The sequence below is a fragment of the Pseudochaenichthys georgianus genome, chromosome 15 (assembly GCF_902827115.2).
Source record: "Pseudochaenichthys georgianus chromosome 15, fPseGeo1.2, whole genome shotgun sequence".
Taxonomy (NCBI): domain Eukaryota; kingdom Metazoa; phylum Chordata; class Actinopteri; order Perciformes; family Channichthyidae; genus Pseudochaenichthys; species Pseudochaenichthys georgianus.
The window spans coordinates 33,995,534-34,018,098 of record NC_047517.1 but is presented as its reverse complement, the minus strand read 5'-3'; the positions used below and the strand labels follow the sequence as shown (position 1 = coordinate 34,018,098).

The window sequence follows — 22,565 nt, the reverse complement described above, 5'->3', positions numbered from 1 at the left end:
AGGGACAGTATGTGTGTGTTAACATGCAGTCAGTATGTGTGTGTGTGTGTGTGTGTGTTTGCTGTGTCTGGTTGTCTGCTTGTAAGTGTGTTAGGGAATCATTGATAAGCTGCCACTGCCACTGGTCCATGTGTTTCTCTGTGTGTGTGTGTCTGTGCGTGACTTTCACATGATTTGCCGCAGAGCACACACTCATTCATTATTCAGCTAACATGTTGTGGCATTTCTGTCAGTGTCGTGTGTTGACTCACTGCAGTGTTGAGCACCTTCAGTGCACATGGGAAGACTCATTAATACAAAGGGAGGTTTTTTTAACTTTCTCTCTCATTCACACAGAAACAAACCATCTGTGATCACTACAGATTCAACTGCAAGATGGATTTCAGTAGAGCTATGACACATCCCTTGGATTTTCAAGAATTGTTTCACCATGACTGATCTTCCACCTATTGATGAATGTTGTTATTAATCTCTCTGTGTATCTTACCACGATTCCAACATTACACCCTTTATTATCCTTTTTAATCTTCCCACTCGATGAAGACACAGGCGGGTAATTGGCTGGGCAGAGCTGCTTGATGACAAAGTCCTAAAAGTAAATGTCATTACATTACAAGATGGATGATATCAGATGAGACTGCTGAGATGATTTATAATGAATTTATTAAGAGGGCAGCAATTACTCCTCATGATCCAGCTGTCACTACGCAAAGAGACAGAGAGATGTCCAGCTGACACGATGTGATCAGGAGCAAATGGAGTTATAATAATACAGTAAATGTGTTCAAGACGTCAAACATCTGCCATTCTTTCTGTCTCTTCGTTTTGGCACTCTTTATAATGTTTCTGTTAATTTACATTGTGTATATAGTACAGCCTTTGATATAATTTCTCAACATACATTGTTGATTTAGCTCACGATAAAAAGGTATTCATACGTGTTAGAAATTAAGATATTCCACTGCGACATATTTTTTCTACCTAAAACATAATTTTAAAGTTGTCAAAAGGTACCATTTATAGTACATTTTTCTGCCATTCACAGGATCCAGTCTAGTCTGTAGGGACTTTGTTTAGGAACCAAAATGTTGTCAAGTCCCGGATCAGACCAAATGTGATCTGGTACTTTAAGTGGTGCCAGGTGAGTTAGGGTGTACATTTGGCTGTGTTGCAATGAAAAAGGTTTTGAAAAACGTATTAGTCTCCAGTGCGGTGTAACCCTTTTCCATTATTTCACTGTCGTAAAGCTAAAGAATGATTACCTTTATATAAAATGAAGTAAGATGGTTAATACTGACTGGTACAGAAAAAAGGCCTTGTTACAGTGTTTGTCCAGAATGTCATCTTACGCTTGTATGTCTTCTTCTTCTACCCTCAATGGAAAGCAGTGAGGGACAGATGGTAGATAGGCAGACAGGCAAGACAAATAATATAGATATGAACGAGTCTGCACGCCAGTTTCCAGCCAAGGAGGCAAACAGACAGAAAGTCCAACAATCCTCAGGCCGGGCAGCCGAGACTGACGGTCTTTAAGTCAATCAAACTCAAAATAACACCATTTAGAGAGCAGATAAAACCCTGCCGTCTCTATGCATGTCTGGCTTATCATTGTGTGAAGTGGGTGTGATATTTACATTTCAAAAACGATTATCAGGGTAGGACCATGTGATCATCAACACTTTCGTTTCTGATGGGTCTGGAAAATGAAAACAGTTGGTCGGTTAGTGTCGTATTGCATGATCAATATTCCATTATTATATCAATAATCAATGAGACTATATCGTCTTAGATTTTACATGTGATCATTGGGTTGTATTTTCCTTCTTTAAAGGCTGCATTACGGTAAAGGGATGTCATTTTCTGAATTCATCTGAATTCAAATTACTGCTGATTATTTATCAAAATTAATATTTTGTGAAAGCATTAATGGTCCCACATGTATTCCTCTCTCTCTTTATTGTCACATGTATTAATTTTCTTCTTTTGCATTATTATTCTTTTATTTAATATCTTCCCTGCAAATATAATTACAATTCCTTCAAACATAAAATAATTTGTTCCACATTCAAATGATAAATTAATCTTTATAATACGTATTCTGCTATTCAAGGTCCCACTCTGATGTTACATTGGTTTTGAAAAGATGCTTAGGGCATTATGAAGAGGGCAACAACTATGCTGCAAAAGTATTTAATTTCAAATCTTGTGTAATAATAATATACACATAGTGGCTTTAATATTAATGGTATGCAACAAGTTCACACAAATGTCCATGAAAGCATAATTGACAGCCCAACATCAGACATGCATGTGGTTTAAAATCTGCTATATTCTTCCATATTTATTTTTCTTTCATGTAAAATCTGATTTTAATCCCCTCTGCCCTTATTGCTCAGCACAGTGAAGCTCTCCTCAAACATAGTTACCTTTCTAAAACAACCACCACTCTTATTAACATGTACACAAAGTGGCTACAAGGTAGACAAAGGTGTGTTTCTACAGAGCAGAGTGCTTTCAAAAGCTCTGTAAGGTTGAACTTTTCAGAGAAAGATTGAAACGTTTTTTTCCTGCCAAACAAGAATGAAGGAGATGTATCATGCTGTGTGGGAGGCTGGAGACTTCTGCACAGCAACACCACACATCATCTAATGCAGTATGAAAACTACTGCTAAAATATTAACTTTAAAGACGCCCTATTATGCTTTTGGGGGGTTTCTCTTTCCTGTAGTGTGTTATATAGGTTTTTGTGCATGTAAGTGTTCTGCCCCTTGACATTACTCTCTCATTGAGCTACGATAGCGGGCCCTCTGTGAATTTACAGCAGGACCACCAAGCTCCCCCGTCTTCACAGTAACTCACAGAGACGAGCTTCTTTCATTTAACCCTTCACATTCCAACAGAAACTGAACAGGCCGATTCGAAGGATTTATTTCTTTGGAAATGTTATTTTAAATACAATTAAATCAAGTTATTTTTGGTAAAACTAATGAAAAATATAACTAAAAAAATATTTTAAATGTTTTTTAATATTATTTTGTAGAATATCTTAGGCCCTCAGAGAGAGGGGCCTGACGGAGGGCCCTGACGGCTCGCCACTGTCCATTCTTATTGATGGAACACAGGACATAGAAGGGATTGAACAGGAAGCCATTTGTGTGAGGTATGTGGACCATGATTTGGTCAGGAGGCCTTCTTGGGTTTTTACAAGGTCTCACGCACAACTGGGCAAAACTTAGCAAGATGTGTTGCTGTGCTTGAATCTTCTGCTGTCTGGTCTGCGTGGACAAACATATGAGCAAACATGTCAGGCGACAGAAAGGGAGCACAGGCCAGGATAAGGGAGATGCAACCACTGGCTTTGTACACTGTGTTACCCATTGAGTAAATCTTGTCACCCAGGCTGCTTGTAAGGCTTCTTCCCTAACATCTGATGCTCTGGATTGGCTCCACAAGCTTGGATGTCTGTACAAATTGTCAGGCAAATACAAAACTAAATGTGTGAACATTGCAACAGCAGCATCAGGGACAGTTAGCAATCTGGGGCCCTTGTGTCAAACAAGATGGACCACCAGGACTCCAGCAATCTGGTCTGTGCTACGTCAGTACGAGTCAGTGCTACTGAGCTTAGAGGACATGGCCCAAACAGATGCCTCAAACACTGGTGTGACCGCAAGAGGGTTGCTGGAGTGATTCGGAAAAGGTACAACAGTGTTAGGACTCATTCTAGCAGAAGTAATTCAGGAGTTGGAGTGCCTTAATTGCACACTGCAGAAGCAGACAGAAACCGTGTCTGGTATGCTATCTGCAGCAAATTGTGTTAGACCACCCTGAGGGCAAAGAGAATGGAGGAGAAGTTCCAGGAGATTTACAGCCAAGCGACAGAGAAGATCTGCATGCTAAATATTGAGCCAATAAGCATGCCACACATCCGCCGTGCACCAAAACGCTTTATTGGCAACGACACTACTGCACACACACCCACAACCCCAGAAAAACACTACAGAGCTGACTTCTTCAAGGTGCTGGATACTGTGGACATGCAGCTGAAGGAGAGGTTTCATCAGAGTGGTCTGACAATATTGTCAAAGCTGGAGGAAGTCCTCCTAACTGGGGAGCTTGACACCGCAGTCAGGGTGGGATTTTAACGGAGGCCACGACGGCCATGGCCGTTATGCCCCACAAATAATGGTACGTCCTACGGCCACCATGGCCTTTGGTCATCTTGAAGTTGCATTATGCTGCGTTCACAACGGACGCAATGCGAATATTCGCATTGCTCTAATCGCTGGAGTTTCACCGCGGCTGTCAGCCGAGGGTGGTGCAGTGGTTACTCCTGTCATTCAAACAGGACGCGCTGGAGAGGGGGCGGGGCTTATATCCATGTAAATACTGTGGTGGAAACCAACTACGACAAAATTAACCTATTTTACCGTGATTTAATAGTAATACGTGTTGCAAAATGATACCAAAGTAACTAAATACTGATAACGGTTAGTAAAAACCATGCTTTAATTCTGAATGGAGATCAGATTGATCAGGCTAAACTAACCTGTCAACCCAGTCTCACGGCATTTTGTGTTATAGTCACGACATTTAATCTTTTGATTCGTGTTCACCAACACCATTTTCCCCTTTTTTTCATGTCACACAGAACAATTTAAAAAGCAATGTATTTCTATTGGTAGTATGTTTCGTGCCAGCACGTCTTTTTGTCAGTCCGGGTCTTGGAACACCGGAAGCTGTGGGGTTCATAAAAACATGTTCTTACTCAATATCAAGCCACAATTATTGTTTTTATTTTAAATCGTATAATGTCGGACTTTTTTTATCGTCTGTGAGGAAAATAAATGGGACTCAGAGCCTCAGAATACTGAAATCTGTATTTAAAAAATTCCTTCTAATTTGTTATTCTTTTCTAAATAAAACACTGTTATTTACTCACCAATAACACACAATTATCCTTGTTTTTATTTATTTGTTTAATTCCATAATCTCTGGCTTTTTTGGCGTCCGCCAGGAACTGAATTTCAAAGTAAAAATAACCGGAAACAGACGTAGCATCATTGCGATACACAGCCACTGAACTGATTACCCAAGATGCTCAGCTATGGTTTAAGCTCGTCGATTGGATGTTTTAGCCTCAATGCATGTAGGGATATGGTGTTCATGCCATATGAAATCCGAAAAACTTTTTTTTAAAAAGAAAATAATACTTAATTCCGAGTGTTCTTGCTTTTCTCTTTGAAAGTCATCACATAACGGCATTGCACGGTTCGGCTGCATTACATATTACAGATCTGCCGTAGTTCTTTATTTATAGAGCCCTGATGAGAAGACCTTTGGAAAAACTGGAATAAATGCAGCCGAAACTGAATACTTGACGTGGATCATAAATATATCAACAATTAAACAACATCTTCAATTTCTCTTCACACAATACATCTCCTTGCAGTATCAACACTAATTCGGCTGACTTTTACATTTGATCTAATTCGTAGATAGGTTATATTTACACCATAACGGTGCACAGCTGAGCTGATATAAAAGGACTTGTAGTTTTTAAAGATATTACTGATTTTCTTTGAATATAAGAATGTAAATACTGAGTCTGAAATAGTATAGCAATATGCTGTAAAATTATGTGAAAGCATGAATAAAACTACATATCTCCAGATGTTGTACATACATAAGTGTCCTACACTAATAATATTATGGCTGTGTGTACCTTGTGTGCACCGCCTAGTGGTTAAAGCACGTTATTGAATTATTGTTTTTATGTGTTATATTTGATTAAAAAAATATTAAGAGTACATACTTTCATAGGGGGAAAGTAGAAGGTCTGTGATAGAAATAGAGAATATACAAAATCAAGAAGATACTATAAGTGATCTCTACAATAAAACAGTTTAGTGCAGGATGTACAAAGATATTAATAGGAGGAGGTGCAAAACAGAAAAACGAATTAACCTTTATTTAAACATTAAATAATACTTTGTTTAGATTAAGGTCTTCTTTTAAATAAGAAAAAAGCTTTGGGGGTATCAAAAGATAAATATTAAGCCTGACAAAGTACTTAACGTCTAATATATTGCTTTCCTGCAATGTTAACTATGTTGAAGCACTTATTTTAACTGATATTATACGTATGAATTATACTCTTATGTATGTAGATAGTATAAGAAATGTGCAGAATATGAATATGTTTAATGGTGGAGGTATACACACATATTGATAGATGTCTTGTAATGCGCTGTTGAGGAACCTCAGCTGCGACCCAAGTTTTTCATTCATTGCATAACTACACCATAGTTGTGTATATGGTGTCTATAAACCTTAGAAAATCTTGAAATCTTGAAAGGGATGTGCAAAATAGCCATTATACAGTCTATAATTAACTATTAGTAGAGAATAATGAGTAATGAATATACTTTATTACTCGTTTCCATTCATGTCAATTGCAGATACATGTTTAGTCTTCTCAAGCACCAACTATCAAATATCTCGCCTGATTGTTGGCACTTGACAATCACCTTCCCTGAATTTTACTCAGGTGTAACTAAAGTCTGATTTAAGGGTTGTTTATATTTCACATCATTAATCAGAATCTGCAAAGTAACTCAAATACATGTAGTGGAGTAAAAATACCAGGTTAACCTCTGAATTGTAGTGGAGTAGAATTACAAAGTAACAATGAGCTGTCATGTGGGCATATATTAATGCTGCGCATTATGGACACAAGCAATTTTCACCCATTTATTAATTATATGTTTTACATTTGATAACACCAATGTGTTTAATACTGGCAACAAATTGAGGCTTAAAAATATGAGATAATCCATAATCTTCAGTGTGGTTAGCTATAAATCTTCCAAAACTGTGCAACAGTAGGCCCACACACACTGCAGAACACTGGTGCTTTGGGAACACTCAAATGATTTGATTCCCATTTAAAATCAGGAGACTAAATACGAACATTATGTGTGTGTGTGTCATACTTGCCTACCCTTCCGATTTTTGCAGGAGACTCCCGATTTCATTGCCCTCTCCCGGTTTCCTCCCGGGGTCATATTTCTCCCGCATTTCTGACAAAATCAGATCTACTCACGACTGTTTCCACTCTGACTTTAATACAGCTACACCATTGTTTGGTTTCCATGGTAGTGCGTCTCTTTAGCAGCGCAAAAGACCCTCTCAAAGTTTGAGAGGGTGAGGAAGATGAAAACTGAACAAGAATCCACAACTCCACCCTCTTCGCACTCCTTTCCTGTAAAATACAGGTCCAGCCCACACATATGCTCCATGGTGCTACAGGCATTGCACTTACAACTACAATAAGCATGTAAATGTTAATCTACAGCTCCGGCGATCCACTAGAAATTATGTTTCGGCGGCATAGTATAGAGATAGCAACAGTCAGCTTGTTGGCTGCTGCTGCTCTGGCTGAGGGCTCCTTTCTACCGCCCGGACGAGAGAGGATAATGATACACGCTGCGGCCAGGCAGGAAACATGTGACTTATCAGTAACTTTAGACATCGTAAAACTATTTTAAACGAGATTTTATTGTAGATTATACATTTTACTGATGCCAACTATATACTATTTACCTTGTTCATTAAAAAAAAATATATATATATATATTTTTTTTTTAATGACAATCAAACATGTGGGAAGAGGGGGGGCGGCGTCCCTATGGGCCTGCCGCCACTGGTGTAGTGTCTTCTGCCATCCTAAACTCAGATTTTTTTTTCTGATTTCATATCGCATTAATACCATGCACTGCGGCTAAAACATCCAATCAGCAAGCTTAAACCATAGCTGAGGATCTTGGGTAATCAGTTCAGTGGCTGTGTATTGCAATGATGCTCGAAATGTCCCTTATAGGCCTACGTCTGTTTCCGGTTATTTTTATTTTGAAATTCAGTTCCTGACGGACGCCAAAAAAGCCCGAGATTATGGAATCAAACAAATAAATAAAAACAAGGATAATTGTGTGTTATTGGTGAGTAAATAACAGTGTGTTATTTAGAAAAGAATAACAAATTAGAAAGAAAAAAAGATTTAAAAAAATACATATTTCAGTATTCTGAGGCTCTGAGCCCCATTTCTTTTCCTCACAGACGACAAAAAAAGTCCGACATTATACGATTTAAAATAAAAACAATAATTGTGGCTTGATATTGAGTAAGAACATTTTTATGAACCCCACAGCTTCCGGTGATCCAAGACCCGAACGAACAAAAGACGTGCTGCAGGCACGAAACATATTACCAATAGACATACATTGCTTTTAAAATCGTTCTGTGTGACACGGAAAAAAGGGGGAAATCGTGTTGGTGAACACGAATCAATAGATTAAATGTCGTGACTATAACACGAAATGCCGGGAGACTGGGTTGAACCTGTATCTGCTCCGTCCAAACTCACAACAACGTCCTAAAGACAGAATTAAAGCAGCGACTGTATTCGCCATGACACAGACAGTCTGTGGTTTGTACTTGTTTAACTTTTGTCCAGTTTCTGAACAGATATGAGGAGCTGTGAGGAGTTGATTAAAGAGACTCTCATACCCATAATTCCCAAACCCTACACTCCATCATTTTTCATGGAAAACGTAGAAAAACCTCTCCTATGTTAAAAAATATTAAACAAAATGCCTCTTGAGGGCATGAAGAGACAGCAACTTGTCAAAAAGTCCACATATACCCCCCAAAAAACATATATCAGTTCATTGGGGTTCCCTGATGCTCACTTTCTGGTAATTTTTTCGTAGGAGCCATAGTTTTTGAACATGTGGCAAAATTGTCAGATATAATCCTCAATTCATTCTTAATGGGACTCTGCAGTTGGTTACCATGGTGTTGCTGGGCAGATTGGGTCCAAACATCTGAGTGACATCATCTAATCAGAGCAGACATGCCCACAGACAGACTGGTACACACTCACACACACACTGGATGTTTATATGTTCACACAAACACACACACAGTCAGCAAGGGACACACATACACACACAAACACTGGACATCTCTACCACACACACACACACACACACACACACCCACCCCCACACACACACACACACACACACACACACACACACACACACACACACACACACACACACACACACACACACACACACACACACACACACACACACACACACACACACACACACACACACACACACACACACACACACACACACACACACACACAGTTCATACAGTTGAATGTTGGAGCTTCACTGTGCACTGCTGAATGATGTATGTGCAGAGTTTGACCCTTGAAGGCTGTTTCTTCTGCTCTGGAATATAACATATTTGTTACATCCAAGCCTGACCACAGTGGTGGACCAGTATCCTGAATTAAACCAAATGTCACTGAAGGTGCAGCTTGAAGCTCCAGTACCCATTCAAATACAATTCAGAGGCCGCAGCTATTCCGAGGAGTCAGTTGCCTGAAGTCCGTGGCCTTTTCGACCAAGTAGAAGCCCTTATACGCCATCTTATGGTTGTTCCTGCAGCCTCTTCTGAAGCAGAGAGGAGCTTCAGTGCTCAGAGGAGGTTGAAGACCTTGCTGAGAAGTACAATGATGCAAATTCGCAATAACAATGTAGCAGTCTGTCACATTCACAAGGAATTGCTGAATAAAGTCAGCAGGGAAAATATTTGCCAGGAGTGTATCCTTTGCGAATGAGTACAGGAGGCATGTGTTTGGTTCTTTTAGCTGAGAAGAGCAGAGAGGACAGTAAAGGATACATGGAGAGATGGGATTGAACGGATAGATTGAGGACGATGAAACATTTTCTTTATATTAAAACTTTGATTATCTGTTGTTTCCTTCGACCTAAGCCATTATATTACGTTTTTCTCTTTTGGTTTGTCTGGTCATATTTTTGAATAATATTTTTTGTTACCATAAATACAAGAAGAAGAAAAAACAAAGTGGAAATTGAACCTCACATTATTTTAATTTTAATTCTGAAAATGTTTGACTTTATGAAATGATTATCTCCAGTGTTGGCTATCGGTCCCTATATTAAACAATTAAGAAAGTAAGACAGCTTTTCCTTATACATATTTTAGTATTTTTCTTTCTGGCAGAATCTATCTTTATGGCCAACTCAATTTTTGCCTGTATTTTTTATCACCATAGTCCCTAAATGTTTGTAGAAAAGCAGGAAATGGGATTCATATCGAGAAATGTTTTATTGGGTAGAGCCCCCAGACCCCCTGTTTTGTGTCCCCCCTACTTCTCAAACCAAAGTTACACCCCTGCATAGGCATGAATTGCACCCCCAGTTGAATGCACCCTCTATCCAAAAAGAGAACGGAGCGAAAAATACTAACAACAAATTGTGTCAGGTGCGCGTGACCTGCCCCGCTGCGTGTGCATCATTTCCAAAGTGCTTCCGCAGCAGTGACAAACATTTGTGGATATGAAAATGGTTAAAGCAACCATCACTAAACGCCTGCAACACTGCATCTACTGCAGACAATAGCAATAGGTCAGATGGGGACATCACGTTACCCTCCGTCGTGGACACTCAGTCAGCAGTCTTCGTCGCCCGAAACACTGCAGCCCCTCGGCGACCCGCAGGTGCCAGGAGACAGAGCCTGCCCAGGTATATCTAAACAAGTACTCGTCTGTACAGTGGGATAAGGCGGTCATTTTGTAGCTCGTGCTATAAAAATAGACAATGTCTAGAATATTCATGTCTAATACTGCTGAACCCCCTGTAATCTCAGATGCACCCCAAGTATTTTTGTTCTGGAACCGGGCCAAAATACAAGATGTACTGTGAACACCTGTTCCAATCGATGCCTGTTGTCCACACCATATTTGGCAACGGTCCATATTTAACCTCGCTGCGTAAGCAATACGCCAGATTGTATATAAGGGGCCCCAACAGGACAGAGGCGGTGTGGTGGAAGACTTTTGGAGACTTCAGCTTGTGGTAGGCTTACTTTCTGCTGTATAACATTTCAATGCATTCTGTATTTGCTCAATGTGTTTAAAATATAAATTCATTATAAAAAATATCATGAACAATTTTGTTGATTTAAGACCAATATGATATCTTCTCAACAGGATTGTGGAATATTTCTGACTTTTCAATAAGAGTGGAACAGGTATGAACATATTTCAACTGCATTACATTTGTAAATATATTTTATTCCGTCAATCTAAGTTAGAAAAACGTTTTGATGAATGTGTTCTGGTACACAGGAAAATAATTGAAGTGTGGACTGTTACCAATCCACATTTCAGTTTACTTCCTACCTCTGAGAGCAAAGCAGCTGACCCCCACACTGCTTCCTGGGCCCTGTATAGTAGCTGCCCACTGCTTCTAATACTAGGATGGGTTAAATTCAAACACTACATTTCACTTAGTGGTGCTGTGCACATGTATGTGACGATTTAACGAGAATTTGATTGAATCCTTTCATTTCAATTTCAAGGAGAATTCTATTTAATGGGGATATGTTTATTTTTCTTTGATGACAGACATTCTGGGCTATTGAATCAAATTGATTGAAAACATTGAAATAAGTAAGATTAATAAGATTTATCTTACTTGTGTGTACTTCACAGAAATAAACTGCCACCATGAGTACCGACGCGGAGATGGCCTTGTATGGCAAGGCTGCAATTTACCTTCGTAAGCCAGAAAGGGAAAGAATTGAGGCTCAAAACGCACCATTTGATGCCAAGAGTGCTTGCTTTGTGTCTGATGTCAAGGAGCTGTACGTGAAGGCAACAATCCTCACGAAAGATGGTGCCAAAGTCACTGTCAAAATACTGGGAACTGAGGAGGTTCGTATCATTAAATCCGTGTGTACAAGGAATTAAATTTGATAATTTGTCATTGTAACACGTTTCCTGTTCTAGGAGAGGGTAGTGAAAGAAGAGGAGGTCTTCCCATTGAACCCTCCCAAGTATGACAAGATTGAGGACATGGCCATGATGACCCATCTCAATGAAGCCTCTGTGCTGTATAACCTCAAAGAGCGTTATGCAGCATGGATGATCTACGTAAGACTAATTGCCTAATGAGACTGAAAAATGTTTGCTGGAAACATGAAGTTACATTTAAATTCTCTGTGATATATTTTAGACCTACTCTGGGTTGTTCTGTGCCACTGTGAACCCCTACAAGTGGCTCCCAGTATACGATTCTGAATGTGTAAGTGCCTACAGAGGCAAGAAGCGTATGGAGGCTCCACCCCACATCTTCTCTGTCTCTGACAACGCGTATCAGTTCATGGCTACTGGTAAGTCATTACAACTCATTTAAAATGCATCAGTATAGGGTTTCAGTTTTTAACATGTACTTGATTGGTTTATGTTTTTTTTACTTTTACAGATAGGGAAAACCAGTCTGTCTTGATCACGTAAGTTTGTAACATTTACAAGTGTGCCAATTTAGTTTTAATTAAGATTAATCAAACACATTGGTCAAGTTCTTAATAATCTCTGTCTCTACCTAGTGGAGAATCTGGTGCTGGAAAGACTGTGAACACCAAGCGTGTCATCCAGTACTTTGCAACAATCTCAGTTTCTGGACCCAAGAGAGACGAATCAAAGGTATGTTACTCTATGATGATGACGATTCAGGATTCTTTATCTTTAGAAGTTTTTTCAGGGATGAACAAATGAAGTCGTTTCCTGACAACTATTCTTAACCTGGATTTTAGGGGTCACTTGAGGATCAGATTATTGCAGCCAATCCATTGCTTGAGTCTTATGGTAACGCCAAAACTGTGAGGAATGACAACTCTTCTCGTTTTGTAAGTATGGAACAGTTTCTACAAACGAGAGAAGCATTGTTACATTGCACATGTGGAGGGACATTAATGATTATGTTATTTCAAACAGGGTAAATTCATCAGAATCCATTTCAACACAGCTGGCAAACTGGCTAGTGCTGATATTGAGACTTGTAAGTAACAATCCTTATAGTGTATACAAACTACTGTAAGTAAGATTTAGCCTGGCACTGACATGTTCAAAACTTGTAGATCTGCTGGAGAAGTCTCGAGTGACATTCCAGCTTGAGCAAGAGAGAGGCTACCATATCTTCTACCAGATGATGACCGGCCACATACCAGAGCTCCTTGGTAAGGAGAATTAGATATTGCAATTGTTTCAACCTTATTAGACTTTTACATTTATAAAAAATATCTACTGACATGTTTATTTTTTTTGGATTCTAGAACTGGCACTCCTCACAACCAACCCCTACGACTTCCCCATGTGTAGCATGGGTAAGATCGTTGTGGCCAGCATTGATGACAAAGTGGAGCTGGAAGCCACGGATGTGAGTAATTTTCAATTCAACATATTTAAATAGACTTTGTGAAATAAATGCAACATCATTACAGCTCTTTTAAGAACTTTTGCTTGAACAATTGTGTTTTTTGTGTCTTTTGACATCAGAATGCTATTGATATCCTGGGCTTCACTCATGAAGAGAAGATGAGCATTTACAAGATGACCGGTGCTGTGCTTCACCATGGTAACATGAAGTTCAGGCAAAAGCAGCGTGAGGAGCAGGCTGAGCCTGAAGGCACAGACGGTGAGTATTTACTCTTAGCTCAAAGCTTAGAGCTTGGCAACAACATTGATACATTTCTTGATAACATTGTGTTCTTCACAAATTATGATGGACATTTCTGAATTATTTGCAGATGCTGACAAGGTTGCTTATTTGCTGGGTCTGAACTCCGCTGACATGCTGAAGGGTCTGTGCTATCCTAGAGTGAAGGTCGGAAATGAGTATGTCACCAAGGGACAGACTGTACCTCAGGTAAACAATGATGATCAATATCGAACCTTCTACTGTTTATAAACAAAAAAAGTAGTACAGATTTCATTAGGAAAAAGATATGCGATGTCAGTTGGCATTTTCTGTACTAGTTCTAATTGAATTCTAAATTCAAGGGTGTCTTTGATTCAATTTTTGTTTAGTTTTGGAATTTTAGTGGCATGTATCTTGAAAATAATATAATATACCAGTTGTATATGTCAAAAATGAAATTACATCACTTTTTTTTCTTTAAGGTCAACAACTCAGTGCCTGCCCTGGCCAAGTCTATCTATGAGAGGATGTTCTTGTGGATGGTCATCCGTATCAACAATATGTTGGACACCAAACAACCTAGACAGTTCTACATTGGTGTGCTGGATATTGCTGGCTTTGAAATCTTTGATGTAAGCCAGAGTTTGAACAATTTAGCAGTTGATACTTTTAAATAAATAATAGTTCTTATTGCCTTGTAAGAGATTATGAAGATGATATGTCCTTTTGCAGTTCAATACATTGGAGCAGCTGTGCATCAACTTCACAAATGAGAAACTGCAACAGTTCTTCAACCACACCATGTTCGTCCTGGAGCAAGAGGAGTACAAGAAGGAGGGTATTATCTGGGAGTTCATTGACTTTGGTATGGACTTGGCTGCCTGCATTGAGCTGATTGAAAGGGTAACCACTTCATTAATTATATCATACATCATATGTAACTGTTTTTGTATTTGTTATAATGTATCATTAAATGATATACCTCTTTCAACCTTTTCAAGCCCATGGGCATCTTCTCCATCCTTGAAGAGGAGTGCATGTTCCCCAAGGCCTCAGACACATCCTTCAAGAACAAGCTGTATGACCAGCATCTTGGAAAAAACAAAGCATTTGAGAAGCCAAAGCCCGCAAAGGGCAAGGCTGAGGCCCACTTCTCCCTGGTGCACTATGCTGGTACCGTGGACTACAACATCTCTGGCTGGTTGGACAAGAACAAGGATCCCCTGAATGACTCTGTCATTCAGCTGTACATGAAATCTTCAGTGAAACTGCTGGTTTCGCTGTATCCTCCAGTAGTTGAGGGTAAGATAGTAACTACAGTAAAGACATTTAAAACCAGAGATAATATATACTTTTTACAAATCAAATGTATATTTGTAATTTTATTTTAACTCATCAACTATTACTTGTTTATGCTAATTTTGTGACATTCTAACAAAACATCAACAGATACTACTAAGAAGGGAGGCAAGAAGAAGGGTGGTTCTATGCAGACTGTGTCCTCACAGTTCAGGGTAAGCTTTCTCAAAGCAAACATATCTAATAGATCTCTGTTTAAACTAAATCTCCCAATTGTGGCATTTCATGACATGAGACACCATTATGGATTACAGGAGAACTTGGGCAAGCTGATGACTAACTTGAGGGCCACCCATCCTCACTTTGTGCGCTGTCTGATTCCCAATGAGATAAAGACTCCAGGTACATATACAACTGTATTGATGACTGGTTTGGTTTTTAATTCTGTGCTGCATCAACTAAAATACCTACTATTTATTCAAATAACTAAATATATAATATTGTTTTGTACAGGTCTTATGGAGAACCACCTGGTTATCCACCAGCTCAGGTGTAATGGTGTCCTGGAGGGTATTAGAATCTGCAGAAAAGGTTTCCCCAGCAGGATCCTCTATGCTGACTTCAAGCAGAGGTATAATGTTTTTATACATATAATTTTAAACTCTCATTATTACAATGTAATGCTCCTCCTGACAATAAACTCTTTCATATAGATACAAGGTGCTGAATGCCGGTGTCATCCCTGACGGTCAGTTCATGGACAACAAGAAGGCTTCAGAGAAGCTGCTTGGGTCAATTGATGTTCCTCATGATGAATATAAATTTGGACACACCAAGGTAAGTACTTTACATTTACTTCATTACTGAGCTAATGAATATTTACCAAAGACGCTGTACAGTGTATTTGTTGTATGTTACTGTGACTACGGTAGTATGTATTCTACATGTAATTAATGAAACTACATCAGGAGGTCAACTCTGGTAGCCTCTGTTTTTCCATTCCGGCAAATAATAAAAAATTAAAAACAATACTTCCTTGATTATGATTGTGATTAAAACCATTCCATCCGACCAAAAACCATCATGTAAATAGGAGTCACATATTTCATTTTGTTTGTTTGCTTGCTTGTTATATAGTGTTTCAAGTGTTCATTACTTGTTTTCATCATTTATTTGCTGAAAGACATTTATATTTCCCCTCCTCGAAAAAAGGTATTCTGATTCTGAAATAATTTTTTGTTTCTGTTTGCTCAGGTGTTCTTCAAGGCTGGCCTGCTGGGTACCCTTGAGGAGATGAGAGACGAAAAACTGGCATCTCTGGTCAGAATTACTCAGGCTTTGTGTCGTGGTTATCTCATGAGAACGGAGTTTGTGAAGATGACAGCAAGGAGGCACGTTGAAAACTGCTAATTCTGATCAATGGTGTAAAGAAAAAATAGATATTGTCTAAAACCATTTTTTTCTGTGCAGGGAAGCCGTATACACCATCCAGTACAACGTGCGCTCCTTCATGAATGTCAAACACTGGCCATGGATGAAGGTCTACTACAAGATTAAGCCTCTGCTGCAGAGTGCTGAAACTGAGAAGGAGCTGGCAAATATGAAGGAGAACTATGAAAAAATGACAACTGACCTGGCTGCTGCCCTGGCCAAGAAGAAGCAACTGGAGGAGAAGATGGTTTCCCTTCTGCGGGAGAAGACTGATCTGGCTCTGCAAGTAGCATCTGTAAGAAAACGTCATCCGACAAATACGCTTTTTCATGTTTGTGAATATGAGCTAACATGTATTTTTATGAAAATGGTCTAGGAAGGAGACAATCTCACTGATGCTGAGGAGAGATGTGAGGGACTCATCAAGAGTAAGATTCAGATGGAGGCCAAACTCAAAGAGACAACTGAGAGACTGGAGGATGAAGAGGAAATGAATGCTGAGCTCACTGCCAAGAAGAGAAAGCTGGAGGATGAATGCTCTGAGCTCAAGAAGGATATTGATGACCTGGAGCTTACCTTGGCCAAAGTGGAAAAGGAGAAACATGCCACTGAGAACAAGGTTTGTAATCAATGATCTGTCCATCAGGTAGTGAGATTATAATTATTTATTTGTATTAACAAAATCTTTCTTGCACACTTAGGTGAAGAACCTGACCGAGGAGATGGCCTCTCAGGATGAGAGCGTTGCTAAGCTGACCAAGGAAAAGAAAGCCCTTCAGGAGTCTCATCAGCAGACTCTTGATGACCTGCAGGCAGAGGAAGACAAAGTCAACACTCTGACCAAGGCCAAGACCAAGCTTGAGCAGCAAGTGGATGATGTAAGTTTACAGTCACTTGATTTGGCAAAGCAAGATTATTCTTGAACATGATAATTCAAAATATATACCTTTGTTTAGCTTGAGGGTTCTCTGGAGCAAGAGAAGAAGCTGCGTATGGACCTGGAGAGAACCAAGAGAAAGCTTGAGGGTGATCTCAAACTGTCCCAGGAATCCGTCATGGATCTTGAGAATGACAAGCAGCAGTCTGATGAGAAAATCAAAAAGTAGCTTAGTTTTTCTGTTTAAACAACATACATTTTTTTTAAGAAGTTTTCAATTGCATGAACTCAATGCACTTTATCAATTGTGTTCACAGGAAGGACTTTGAATGCAGTCAGCTCCTTAGCAAGATTGAAGATGAGCAGTCTCTGGGTGCTCAGCTCCAGAAGAAGATCAAGGAGCTCCAGGTGAGATATTGTGTTACACTTAACAATACTGCATACATTTGCTATTATGTGTAATAAAGTGAATGATTGCTAAAAGAGAAAACATCTACATTCAACAGGCTCGTATTGAGGAACTGGAAGAGGAGATTGAGGCTGAGCGTGCAGCTCGTGCCAAGGTTGAGAAGCAGAGAGCTGACCTCTCCAGGGAACTTGAGGAGATCAGTGAGAGGCTGGAGGAGGCTGGAGGTGCCACCGCTGCTCAGATTGAGATGAACAAGAAGCGTGAGGCTGAGTTCCAGAAGCTCCGTCGTGACCTTGAGGAGTCCACTCTGCAGCATGAAGCAACTGCTGCTGCCCTTCGCAAGAAGCAGGCTGACAGTGTTGCTGAGCTGGGAGAGCAGATTGACAACCTCCAGCGTGTCAAGCAGAAGCTTGAGAAGGAAAAGAGTGAATACAAGATGGAGATTGATGACCTCTCTAGCAACATGGAGAATGTTGCTAAGGCAAAGGTACACTAGCATTACATGCTTTTTTAATTATATTATATGTTACCAATATGAATATAGTACATCATGTAAATTATTTTGTGAATAAAATCTGATCACTAATCTTGTTTATTTTTCCTCATTAGGGAAATCTTGAAAAGATGTGCCGTACTCTTGAGGACCAACTTAGCGAACTGAAGACCAAGAATGATGAAAACGTCCGCCAAATCAATGACACAAGTTCACAGAAAGCACGTCTCCTGACAGAAAATGGTATCTACATGTTTTTGGTGAACCATCTGTGGAGTATATGATTGAGAAACGTAACACAAACTAACATATTATAATATTTTTCACACAAGGTGAGTTCAGCCGTCAAGTTGAAGAGAAGGAAGCTCTTGTCTCTCAGTTGACCAGAGGCAAGCAGGCCTCCACACAGCAGATTGATGAATTGAAGAGACAGATTGAGGAGGAGGTTAAGGTAAGAAACCATCAAGATAGTATATATTTGTATGATTTGTTTGTGATTTAGAAATTGTGTAAAGGTTAATAATATATCTTACAACAGGCCAAGAATGCTCTTGCCCATGGCCTGCAATCAGCCCGCCATGACTGTGATCTGCTGAGGGAGCAGTTTGAAGAGGAGCAGGAGGCCAAGGCTGAGCTGCAGCGTGGAATGTCCAAGGCCAACAGTGAGGTGGCTCAGTGGAGATCGAAGTATGAAACTGATGCTATCCAGCGCACTGAGGAGCTTGAGGAATCCAAGTGAGTGACATTCCAACTGTTGAATGGCCAGAAGTGTAGCATTTTAGCAAACACTCTGATTCCTGAATTGCTGGTAATAACATTAGTATTTTAAAATGTGTATAGCTTCTTACTTTGAGGCCAATCATTTAGATTAATTAATATGGTAATTAGTTGTTTCATATATGCAAATATAACTTGTAACTTTAAAAAATAACTTGTAACTTTATGAGTTTAACTGAGCCATAAATATCTCCATTTTCAAACAGGAAAAAGCTTGCCCAGCGCCTTCAGGAGGCTGAGGAACAGATTGAGGCAGTGAATTCCAAGTGTGCTTCTCTTGAGAAAACCAAACAGAGGCTCCAGAGTGAGGTGGAGGACCTCATGATTGATGTGGAGAGGGCCAATGGCCTTGCTGCCAACCTGGACAAAAAGCAGAGGAACTTTGACAAGGTAACACAATTTACTGTGTTTGGTCAAAACACACAAACAATGACATGAATATTTATTTTGCCCTGATACTTTAAGATAACCAAATAAACTGTATGAATTGTATTATTCAGGTGTTGGCAGAGTGGAAGCAGAAGTATGAGGAGGGTCAGGCAGAGCTTGAGGGAGCACAGAAGGAGGCTCGTTCTCTCAGCACTGAACTGTTCAAGATGAAGAACTCTTATGAGGAGGCTCTTGATCATCTGGAGACCATGAAGCGTGAAAACAAGAATCTGCAACGTGAGTTCTACATAATGTCACAGAGTTCAACATGAGTTGGACATTTTGTTGATATTTTACCATTTAAGGCTCAACACTATGATAAACCCCATTTATCTTTCTGCAGAGGAGATCTCAGATCTGACTGAACAGATTGGTGAGACTGGCAAGAGCATCCATGAGCTGGAGAAGAACAAGAAGCAGGTGGAGACAGAGAAGACTGAGATCCAGACAGCTCTTGAAGAGGCTGAGGTATTTCTTTCCTGGGAGTTCATAACATTAAAAATCATTGACAAATATATATCAGTGTTTGAAGGCAAAGATGAGTGTTTAATTGTTTGATTTCATTAGGGAACTCTGGAACATGAAGAGTCTAAGATCCTGCGTGTCCAGCTGGAGCTCAACCAGATTAAGGGTGAGGTGGACAGGAAGCTGGCAGAGAAAGATGAAGAGATGGAACAGATCAAGAGGAACAGCCAGAGAGTGACTGACTCCATGCAGAGCACTCTGGATTCTGAGGTCAGGAGCAGGAACGATGCCCTGAGAATCAAGAAGAAGATGGAGGGAGATCTGAATGAGATGGAGATTCAGCTCAGCCATGCCAACCGCCAGGCTGCTGAGTCCACGAAGCAGCTCAGGAATGTGCAGGCACAGCTGAAGGTATAGAAAAGGAACAGTTTATTTTCCAACTATGGTAGATTGGGCTACATTTTGGCATTCATGTATATATGTCTGATCTTTTTCTCACTAGGATGCACAACTGCACCTTGATGATGCTGTCAGAGCCCAGGAGGACTTCAAGGAGCAGGCTGCTATGGTGGATCGTAGAAACGGTCTTATGGTGGCTGAAATTGAGGAACTTAGAGCTGCTCTGGAACAGACAGAGAGAAGTCGCAAAATTGCTGAGCAAGAGCTGGTTGATGCCAGTGAGCGTGTTGGACTTCTGCACTCTCAGGTGAACAAACCTAATCTTTTCAATAATTCAAGAATCAAATACAATTTCAACTAACATGAATATTAGGCATGTGATGACTTAAGAAGCTAAATATTTGTACCTTTTAGAACACAAGCCTTGTGAACACCAAGAAGAAGCTTGAGACAGACCTGGTCCAGGTCCAGAGTGAAGTGGATGACATTGTGCAGGAAGCAAGGAATGCAGAGGAGAAGGCCAAGAAGGCCATCACTGATGTAGGTTTCAATGTCATGTGTTCTTACTTTTAACAGCCATTTTTTTTTGTTGATATTTCTAATTAACATGTTTTATGTCTCCTGTAGGCTGCTATGATGGCTGAGGAGCTGAAGAAGGAGCAAGATACTAGTGCTCATCTGGAGAGGATGAAGAAGAACCTGGAGGTTGCTGTTAAGGACCTGCAGCACCGTCTGGATGAGGCTGAGAACCTGGCCATGAAGGGTGGCAAGAAGCAGCTCCAGAAACTGGAGTCTAGGGTAAAAAAAGTCATACTAAGATTTATATAGCTGAAAGAAACCTTTGAAAACAAGCTGGATACTTAACGTTTTAATGTTATTCAAAAGGTGCGTGAGCTGGAAGCAGAGGTTGAGGCTGAACAGAGACGTGGAGTAGATGCTGTTAAAGGTGTCCGCAAATATGAGAGGAGAGTTAAGGAGCTCACCTATCAGGTATGGTTACTTTCATAGTTAAAATGTACAGTACCAATTCATCTAATATAGAAACCTTTTAAAATATTTAAACATGCAAATCTAAATTGGAACAGACTGAGGAGGACAAGAAAAATGTTGCCAGGCTGCAGGATTTGGTTGACAAATTGCAGCTGAAGGTGAAGGCCTACAAGAGGCAGGCTGAGGAGGCGGTAAGGACAATATATACATTGTTTTGTAGATATGTCAGATTTATTTTTACCAGCAAATCTTGCCGATTGTTAAGATTACCATCACATTCTTATATTATATTTTAAAGTGTTTGAAGGTTTCTGTACCTTAAACTATGTATCTCTTATTCCAGGAGGAACAAGCCAATACTCATCTGTCCAAGTGCAGGAAGGTTCAAAATGAGCTGGAGGAGGCTGAGGAGCGTGCTGACATTGCAGAGTCCCAGGTCAACAAACTGAGAGCAAAGGGCCGTGACTCTGGCAAGGTAACTATAAAGACATTTCAGCTTTTATGAATGAAAATTAAATTAAATATCTCTTCATGCAATACTTAAGTCTTGACAGAACAAATATAGCCCAAATCTTTATGAAATGAACGACAGAGAAAACATTCAGATGTATGCAGAGTATGATGTTTATGCTTGTGCATATACATTGTATGTATTTATATTTTTTTTTGTTTTTTTACAGGGAAAAGAAGCAGCTGAATAAAGCACTTGGCTGTTTCTAATCATATAATACGATGTGAAATATACCACAATAAACGTTTTTGATCTTCAATGTAATCTTCTTCTTCTTCTTCTTCTTACCATATATCAGTTCATTGGGGTTCACTGATGCTCACAGTCTGGTAATTTCGTTGTAGGAGCCATATTTTTTGAACATGTGGCAACATTGTCAGATATAATCCTCAATACATTCTTAATGGGACTCAGTTCTGCAGTTGGTTACCATGGTGTTGCTGGGCAGATTGGGGCGACACACCTGCGTGACATCATCTAGTCAGAACACACACACACACACACACACACACATACACACACACACACACACACACACACACACACACACACACACACACACACACACACACACGCATTTTGTTGTTTATACCTTTTTTAAACCTTTTCTTTTAAATATTAAGCTTCTTCACTATTTTTCCTACTCTTCCAGTTTGACATTTCACTTTCAAGTTTTCAACAAATTCCTTGCAATGCATTTGAGCTGTAACAATTTTGATTCAAATCATTTCTGCATTTCTCCGCTAAGTTCAGCAACACACTTACTTGGTTTCTGTAGCTAAAAGCAGCTACAGAGACGATTCAACTAATACAATATTCAGCCTTTTCTGCATTTTCAGCTAAATTCAGCCACAAATGTTCACAGTTTACAGCATTAGCACGCATTTTCAGCAGAAATG

At 39.7% G+C, this 22,565-nt stretch overlaps 1 protein-coding gene and 1 long non-coding RNA gene across 2 annotated transcripts; both read left to right on the top strand.

Moving 5' to 3' along the window:
* The first annotated feature begins 10,920 nt into the window (after positions 1–10,920).
* On the top strand, positions 10,921–11,786 carry LOC139435292 (uncharacterized). Its single transcript, XR_011644575.1, has 3 exons — positions 10,921–10,961; positions 11,096–11,136; positions 11,600–11,786. It is a non-coding gene; the product is annotated as an uncharacterized lncRNA (long non-coding RNA).
* A 110-nt stretch (positions 11,787–11,896) lies between these two features.
* On the top strand, positions 11,897–21,865 carry LOC117459757 (myosin heavy chain, fast skeletal muscle-like; the record flags this gene model as incomplete). Its single annotated transcript, XM_034100856.2, has 38 exons — positions 11,897–12,040; positions 12,123–12,279; positions 12,372–12,399; positions 12,496–12,592; positions 12,703–12,795; positions 12,884–12,947; positions 13,027–13,125; positions 13,222–13,325; positions 13,445–13,583; positions 13,696–13,814; positions 14,069–14,218; positions 14,319–14,489; positions 14,588–14,888; positions 15,036–15,100; positions 15,200–15,287; positions 15,399–15,516; positions 15,599–15,722; positions 16,140–16,276; positions 16,356–16,611; positions 16,693–16,935; positions 17,018–17,194; positions 17,273–17,418; positions 17,511–17,601; positions 17,700–18,089; positions 18,212–18,338; positions 18,428–18,546; positions 18,634–18,830; positions 19,079–19,262; positions 19,373–19,538; positions 19,645–19,769; positions 19,869–20,177; positions 20,269–20,472; positions 20,580–20,705; positions 20,793–20,963; positions 21,051–21,155; positions 21,251–21,346; positions 21,499–21,630; positions 21,836–21,865. Coding segments are annotated over 38 exons (5,583 nt in total), but the record flags the coding sequence as incomplete, so codon positions are not given.
* Positions 21,866–22,565: the final 700 nt, after the last annotated feature.